At 32.8% G+C, this 8761-nt stretch overlaps 1 protein-coding gene and 1 non-coding gene across 2 annotated transcripts; both read right to left on the bottom strand.

Moving 5' to 3' along the window:
* Positions 1-8: 8 nt before the first annotated feature.
* LOC117909343 (trifunctional UDP-glucose 4,6-dehydratase/UDP-4-keto-6-deoxy-D-glucose 3,5-epimerase/UDP-4-keto-L-rhamnose-reductase RHM1) lies at positions 9-4007 on the bottom strand. Its single transcript, XM_034823354.1, has 3 exons — positions 3887-4007; positions 944-2531; positions 9-825 (listed from the first exon to the last, which is right to left on the bottom strand). Exons 2-3 carry the CDS (start codon positions 2516-2518, stop codon positions 373-375), a joined length of 2028 nt encoding a protein of 675 aa, XP_034679245.1. The 5' UTR covers positions 2519-2531; positions 3887-4007; the 3' UTR covers positions 9-372.
* A 3726-nt stretch (positions 4008-7733) lies between these two features.
* On the bottom strand, positions 7734-7929 carry LOC117909688. Its single transcript, XR_004650419.1, has one exon. It is a non-coding gene; the product is annotated as a U2 spliceosomal RNA (small nuclear RNA).
* Positions 7930-8761: the final 832 nt, after the last annotated feature.

Raw genomic sequence — 8761 nt, 5'->3', positions numbered from 1 at the left:
AGCCAAAGTTTAACAAAACTACCCTCAGGAAGCAAGTTATTAAAAATAAATGGGACAGCTAATTCATATAACAGAATCCAAAGTTACATACCTGAAAGTTTACAGGATGGGACTAAAATATATAAAGAACCTACTCAAAAGTTGCCCATAGAGAAGAGAACATTAAGCAAACCAAAACTCAACTAGAATCTGGAAAGGAGAAAAACTAGAAGAATTTATCCTAATCCCTGTCTAGAGCAATAGAAATATTGGGATGAAGCTAAAAATGAATAATATGACTGAAACTGATAAACATTATATAGATGTAATCCAAACCATATTACCTAATGAGATTTGATGAGATCAGACCTGTGGTCTACTACTGTAAAATGCTTACGCTGCAAGGCTTTTCTGATTGGGCTCAAATACATACTTGATCAATGACTCCTTGATTGGGAGCAACTCAGGGAACTCATTTTTCAACTTGGAGGCATCCATCTCATTATTGCTTCGGGCGGCAACTATAACCTTGGCCTGCTCTTCCAGTGTGAAGTTGGCCCACTTAAAGTTGGGGTCGATGTAACTCTTGTACATCTCGAGAATCTCATTATGGCTTACAACTCCAGGGTTTGTGAAGTTCCATATACCCCTGCAATTACGCTTTGCCATTTCAATTGAAATGGGTAGAAGCTCATCCAGGACGGTCATGCTGTTTGGGATGTTAACCACTTTGTTATAACGAGAGATCTTTGTAATGAAGTTGCGTGGGTTGTTGAGGTCAGATGATATTGGCATTCGAACTCTGAGGGTGCAAACATTGTCAAATTCTTTTAAGAGTTCCTCAACCTGGAAAAAGAGAGAGAGAGAGAGAGAAGATTTTCATAAGTATTCAAATGGTAGACAGAAGCTAAAGGCAGAACTTTTTGCAAAATGCATAAAAATCAGAAATCACGAGTAAAGTTACCATGGCCTTGGTTTTTGAATAGAAAGAACCAGCAAAATTTGGTGTGTCTTCCTCTTTAAATCCGATGCCAGAACCCTCTGGATGTGCAGCATCATACTCAAATATACACCCAGTAGCAAAATTCATCATAAGGAGTCCATGTTCTCTGCAAACATCTGCCAAGGTCAGAGTTCCAGCAACGTTGGCGCGGATTGTTTCTGGTTTATGAGATTCACACCAATCAACATTGGGTCTGCCAGTCACGCCAGCAGCATTAAAAACATGTGTTGGCTTAACATTCTGAATATCCGCCAAGAGAGATGCCCGATCCTCTAGACGCCCTCTTCCATACTCATATGGAATCCCTTGCTTCTCACACAGCTTTCCAAGTAGACCCCCAATCCACCCAGTCCTACCATAAAGCAAGAACTTCAAGGATGGCTTTCGGGGAGAACTGACGCTTTTGGGAACTGGTACCACCATTCTGGTCTGGTTAAGATTACTTGAGACAGGAGAAGCTGTAGAATCACTATCTTCGGAGCCATCAAAATGTCTTTCAATCCCACCAGGCATCATCAGCATTCTTGGATGAGGAAGCAATGCTCCAGAGACATCACCCCACCAATTAGGATTGTTGATATACCATTCCATTGTCTTCTTCAGCCCCTCTTGCCATGTAGTCCGCTCTGACCAGCCCAAGATCTTTAGCTTCTGATCATCTAGAAAGTATCTTTGGTCATTAAATGGTCTATTCTCCACAAACTTTATGCTTGTCTCTGGGTCCATTGAGAAGAGGTTGCATACATCTTTGGCCACATCAATCACCCTCCTTTCTTTCTTAGTCCCAATGTTGTACACATGGCCAACCTCTCCTCTGTGAAGAATGACTTCAAAAGCCTCAGCAACATCCTCACAGTAGAGATAACTACGCACATTACTTCCATCCCCATGTATTGGAAGAGGCTTTCCTCTCATTGCCAAGAGGATGAACTTTGGAATTAATTTCTCAGGAAATTGATTGGGCCCATAAACATTGTTCCCTCGGGTAGTTATAACAGGTAAGCCATACGACCTACCATAGGCCATAACAAGCATTTCTGCACCAGCTTTTGTAGCTGAGTATGGGTTTGTCGGAAGGAGTTGAGAAGCCTCATGGTTTCCTACAACAGCATCTTCATCTGTCTCTCCATAGACTTCATCTGTGCTAACATGGATGAATCTCCTGATCTGGCCAGTGACTTTGCAGGCTTCTAGAAGGACATGAGTACCATAGATATTATTTTTGGTGAACTCAAAGCTGTTACCAAAGGAGTTGTCAACATGAGTCTGGGCTGCAAAGTGCATTATTGTGTCAATGGACTCAGTGATGAGAAGGAAGTTGACAAGGTCAGCACTGCCAATGTCTCCCTTGACAAACTTAAAGTTAGGGGATGATTTAGAGGGAAGGAGGTTCTTGAGATTCGAACAGTAATCAAGCTTGTCAAGCACAACAATCTTGTAGTCTGGGTAATTCCTGATAAGCCGGTTAGCAACATGGGATGCAATGAATCCAGCAGCCCCCGTAATAAGGATGTTCTTGGGTGTGTGTGTAGCCATATCAAAGCAGAATCTACAAAAGACATCCAAAAAAAAAAACAAAATTCAAAACGACAAATTAAACAATATAAATTTGAGAACATTATATGCTGCTCCAAGAGATTTGGGATGGTCAAATGTTACTTTCCAAACATTTAAAATGTGACACTTCCATGCCCACAATGGAATTTAAGATATAAAGCCACTGTGCCCAACTGATCCATATTTCTCAGGCTCCAAAACTCTCACTAATACAATATGTTGACACCATGTAAGGGGTTTACACATGACCGTTTGGAAGTTTGTGGTGAGGTGTGACTTTTCCCAGGATGACAAAGTGAAACTTATCGTACAATATTTTAAAACATTAATATGAAAAAACAAATGAAAGTTGATCACCTTGAAAAAAATCCACATATGAGCCATATAAAATGGGTTCACAGAGTTCACATCAAAGGGTAAAAATTTAAGCCACTAAAAAAAAAACAGTGGAACTTAAGACAAATATCATTCGAAAATTAGTTATATTATATATACAAAATTAAAAGAAAAAGCAAAGAGATCCAAGTGAAAAATGAGGGACTTTGAAGGTAGAATCATAAGGAAACTACTGCAAACAATTTCCATCCTACAAATAGATTGCCCAAATCATTTGGTTGCTGAGAAATTGAAGGCTCCACGACCTTGATTCAAGGAAATGATCAACCCACTATAAATTTCGAACAATTCTCAGTTCCAAGTTGATCTTTTTATGTCAAAAACTACAGTACCAATTTCATATCATTTTCTCAGCAACCAAACAGATCCAATAGAAATCACAAAATAACATTCAACTTCGTGATATGTCCATCAAAACCTACCTTTAATTACCAGATCCAGTACATTATATAAAACCAAAAACCACAAACAAACAAATGCTCAATGAAACTCGCACACCATCAATAATTTCAAAACCCCATTTGGAAAACACAGGCAGATCTGATCTGCAACACCACTTCTCCATCTTCATCCCAATAAAAAACACAGATCGCATCAAATTAAGCAATGTATTTGCAAAAAGCAACCCTCCAAACCATACGAGAACGTGAGAATTATTTAAATTCGCTCTCAGATCTAACCCAAACAACGCCAAACCAGATCACGAACATACTCCACCAATCCAAAAGCCCAACCAGTAAGCCACAAATCAAAATCCAGATGGTCGAAAAAAAATGTACAAATCAAAAACTTAAACCCCACAAAACATGAGAATTACTCAAATTCACCGACAGATCTAACCTAAAATAAGACCAACTCAGATCAGAAACATGCTCAATCAATCCAAAAACCAGAACAATAAACTACAAATCATGATTGCAGAATAAAAGGAAATAAATCACATTTACTCACAAATTGCTCTCAGATCAAGACCAATGGGATTATTGAAACTTTAGAGGGAGAAAATATAAAGTCTCTAGAGATAAAAAGGGGGTGGATTCGGACAGAATGGAGAAGAAACCACGAAGATCCAGAGATAGGGAGGCTTACGCAATTTATATATGCCGGTGTGAGACAGTTAAGGAGAGCCATTGTTGGAGACGCCTTACCTGAAATGACGAAACTACCCCCAGTCTTTTTGCGCTCGTTACGCGCTTAGACTTTTCTGAAGGATTAGAAACGGCTGTCTGTCCACCATTGATTGGTTTGACTTCTGAGAGTCTTCTTCTCTCACTCCCTCCATCGTTGGGCCCTCAGAGCAATGAAAGCTGGACACCTGTAAGAGGTCAATTTGGTCATAACAATGTGATTGCATGATTATGGGAATAATTAAAACCATTGTTTTTAGGAGCACATGCTTTCGGCTTAAAATTATAATTTTTTTTTAAAATCATAACATTTATTATTTGATGTTGCAAAGCATATTTTAAAATATTTTTCTTAAAAATAAGAAATAATTATCGTTCTTTTAGAAATTATAAATAAATAAAAATATATATTTTTATAATTTAGGAGATACTTTCATATATCTTTTTCCCATTTTGCATACAAACCACATTAAGTAACAATTTTATCTAAATGCTCTTAAAAATTATATTTATTTTTTTAATACTATTTTTAACATTCCAAAAAAATTAAAATTTTGAAATCTTTAAGATTGTTATATATTTATTTATCGCGGGGCAGAGATGTGAGGTGTCATTATTAAAATTTGGAGTGTATATTCATTAGAAATTTGGGATCTAGATCCACATTTTCATACCTTTTTTTTATATTTAAATTTAAATTTAATAAACCCACATTATTTAATTAATAATAACCAAGCACACGTAGATGGGTTTTGAGGGTCTTTTTATTTAAAATTAATTTTCTATAATCTTCAATTAAGGGAGTACTTAACCATAAATCATGGTAGTCAGTCTTTTCTCTATTTTAAATTTATTTATTTACCATAATTGCCTATATGAATAAGCTTTATGGGGAAAAAATAAATTTCAAAATTTAATTCTTTTTGGTATTATATCGTGAGCAATCCCATGTTTAGATTAAATCATAAATATTAATTTAATTTCTATATTTATATATCCAAATTTATCTAAGTTAGTTTGATTGTTGACGTCATGAAAGCTTTTGTCGGTGGTAGATGTTATTTTTGTGTATTAAGAAAAATAAAAATTGGGGTGGAGGAGGAGGAGGAGGAGGAGGAGGAGATCCTTGTCGTTGTCCCGTTTTTAATATAAATGTTGTGGGGTGTGGGTATAGGTGAATGGATTGAAGATCTGAAAGCAACATCCCCTCAAATGAAATGATTCCATTCATAGGCTGAATGGAGGGGGCTTGTAAAAAAGTGAATGGGACACTACAACATTTATTCACTTTTTGTGGGGTTGCCTTAAAAAGGTATTTAAGGAGAGAGATGTGGTAAGTCGTTTATACCCTTAGGCCTTAACATATTAAGTAAAAATATATATATATATATATATATATATATATATATATATATATATATATATATATATATATATATATATATATATATAGATATAAGAAAAAAAAAACAGGTGTAAACTATTTCTCCATATATTTTAACTTTTTCTCTTTCCTTATATTTTCTTTTTTAATTTTTTTGCTTCAAACTTTTTAGGAATCTGACAAAATAAAAGATAGCGCTTTAAAGTTTCTTTAAAAGTAAACCTAAAAACTTCTTCTTTTTTTTTTTTTTAAGTGAGTTTTATTAGCTTGAATTTTAAAATTTTTAGAAATAATTTTTGAAAATATAAGGTTTTTAAGTTAATACCTTTTATAAAAAGTTTCTATTTTTACATAAAAAAAATTATTTTAAAAAATAGAAATCAGAAAATGCATCTAAATCAAAATTTGATATTCGGAATCCCATATTAAGAATTAAATTATTGGTAATATGTTTTTTTCTAAAAAAAAATAGTAGCAAAATATACAAATAATATAAATATATATTAACATTTTGAAACAAATCTGAGATTTTGAGGTGGTGGGCAAATGCTCTTTTTGTAATTATTATTATTGGAGGCTTGTTTGTGAGTTTTTACTTCCCCCACTCTCTTAAGTCTTTTATTCCTCGTCGTCTTCCTTCACTGTTTTTTTCTTTTTTTCCTCCATGGGAATGATGAGACACAACCAAATGATTCTTTCTTCCTTCACCTCCTAATGTTTTTCCATTTTCCTCTATGAGAATGATGAGGCACAATCAAATAAGCCAAAAGGATAAAATATAATGATGGTCTCGTGACATCCATGTGAATTACAATATTCCCCTTTTCAATGAATGTTTTTTAAATGGTAAAAGTATTTAATTACCAAGCATGACTTTTAAAAGTGTTTTTATAGCTTTATTTTTCAAACATGATTTGGAAACCTTTTGAAACATTTTTGTTATGTGTGCTTTATTTCTTTTACTATTAATTACAAAAGTTGAATATTGTCACAACCAATAAAAGTCTAATGTTAAATAAATACTTATAAAAGTTTTAATATTAATTATTAAAAAGAGTTTATATATAAATAAGATCTAAGATATAAAAAGTTAAAGACTAAGGTGGTGTTTGTTTTTTTACTTAATTCTAAATAGAACCTTAATACTTAATAGTATTAAATATTAGGTTGTTTGTTTTTGTAGTATTTTATTTTTATTAAGTATTAAAAAGTAAAAAAACCATTGTATTATTTTTTCTATTTAGAAAAAGCTACATATTTTGGCTTTTTCTATTTAGTAAAAAGTTTATAATAAGTCATGAAAAAGTAAAAAAACAAACAACCTAAATTCTAAAACTAAATGGTTTTCAACAAAAAGCCAAAAAAACAAACACCACCTAATATAAATCAATACTAAATTAAATGTGTTGTAACTTTTTTTTACATATTTTGCAATAATACATTTTCAATCATATATTGTTCGCTTTGAATCCAAAAGGTCATTTATGACTTTAAAACACATCTATAAAGTTAAGAAGAGTTTATGAGACAAAATATATTATATTTGCATGAGGTGAGACGTATTTGTGACATTAGATAGGAGAAAAGTTATTAGTATTATATAAGTATGGACTCTATATAGATATATTTTAAAATCATGAGGACCTATTTAGGTCCAAATTGAATAATATATACATGACTGAAAGCGGGTCATTTTCCTTGTTTTAAATATAATATGATATATAAATTTATTTAGAAGATAATTGTGTAAGGTGGGGAAAATAATTGTGTAAGGTGGGGAAACAATGAACGGGATGGAATAGAAATAGAAGTCACATGTTTGACTGCATTGTATGATTATCATAGTTTATTCTATTTTCTTCTTCCCACCAAACCTCAAAACCCTAACACTAAATCATCATCTCCTTCCCCTCCCACCTTTATTTTCTTCTCCAATTCACTTTCTACCCTCATTTTCTCTTTGTCTCAACCTCTCTTTCTATTAGAAATTAACATGTTATTAACTTATTATCGTGAAATAAGAGAATAAAAAATAAAGCAAGTAATTAAATAAATAAAAAGAATTAAGAGAAAATTTTCTCCTCTACATACATGACTAATAATTTTAAATCTATTTATTTTTATGTTTTTCTCTTTATTTTCAAGCAGATATGAAGAGATTCGAAAATCGATACCCCCCCTAACCATCTCTTAGCAGCCAATATTTCCCATTGCTTTAAAGCAAAAACATATATTTACATAAATTCCAAATTTCATTTTAACTACAGAAAAGTTTGGACTAGAAATGGAGGGATGCGCCAGGCCCGTGCAATAGTGCAACGCATGGGCGACGCGCGAGAGTTCCAATAGCAAGCTATTGTGGTGAACCCTCTCCCTAAAAAAATTAATTTAATATCATGTGGACCGATGGTCCACGTATCAGATATTAAACTGATAAGAACAGATACTACACTTGATCTTAGCCAAAAGGCCGAGAAAGGTATGAATTGAACGGATGCTCTTCTCCATATTTATATCTCTTTCCGTCCCCCACTTTCTCTCGTGTAGTCGATGTGGGATAGAAAATCTTTCTAAAGTTCAGCTACGTTTAGAAGCCCATACTTGGGACTAAGGCCCAAAGCAGCCGCTGAGTCAGGCCAGGCCCAACTTCGCTGCCCTACAATTCGCTTCTGCTGTTTTTCAATATCCATATATAAAAAAACATAATTGCTAGTTTTGTAATTTTACATTTTAAAATTTGAGAATCAATAGGCATTTAATACCTTTGTCTTTTAACAATGGGTGTTAAATTTTAAAAATAAAATAAGATATAAATTAGTTTTTAGTTTTTTATTTCATGATCATTATTCCAAAAAATATTAAAGAAATTAAAGTGTTTTAATTTAAAATTGTGCATAAGTAAACAGTCATGGGGGCATGGCGGGATTTCTTTTAATTTTTAAATTAATTTAATTATAAATTAAACTAAAATGTGAAAATTTGTTTTCTTGATTTATTCTTTCCATATTGTATTATGTATGAGAAAAAAAATTCCAAAAATTCACGTGAATCACGTGTAAAATTTATCACTTTTAATCTCAAAATTATCATGTGACTTACCTTCAGAAAAAGTTCTTGTGATTGTGGACAAGATTTAGTAAAATAACTATTAATATAAAATTGTATTGATGACATACCTCACGAGCCCTCCCGCTGCCTAACCTAACCTAATCTAACCTATTTTTTTTTCTTTACTTTATAAATATTGTTTTAAAAAATTAAGTATGATATTGAATTAATATTGCATATTTATAATAATAATAATAATAAAATGTT

This window comes from Vitis riparia, chromosome 19, assembly GCF_004353265.1.
Source record: "Vitis riparia cultivar Riparia Gloire de Montpellier isolate 1030 chromosome 19, EGFV_Vit.rip_1.0, whole genome shotgun sequence".
NCBI classification, from domain to species: domain Eukaryota; kingdom Viridiplantae; phylum Streptophyta; class Magnoliopsida; order Vitales; family Vitaceae; genus Vitis; species Vitis riparia.
Note: the sequence above shows the minus strand (reverse complement) of the source record. Positions and strands in the feature narration are given on the sequence as shown.

Coding starts and splice junctions, on each gene's coding strand:
- LOC117909343 (XM_034823354.1), bottom strand. CDS start 2,518: ATGGCTACACACACACCCAAGAACATCCTTATTACGGGGGCTGCTGGA. Junction 826..943: donor ATTCAAAAACCAAGGCCATG/GTAACTTTACTC, acceptor CTCTTTTTCCAG/GTTGAGGAACTCTTAAAAGA.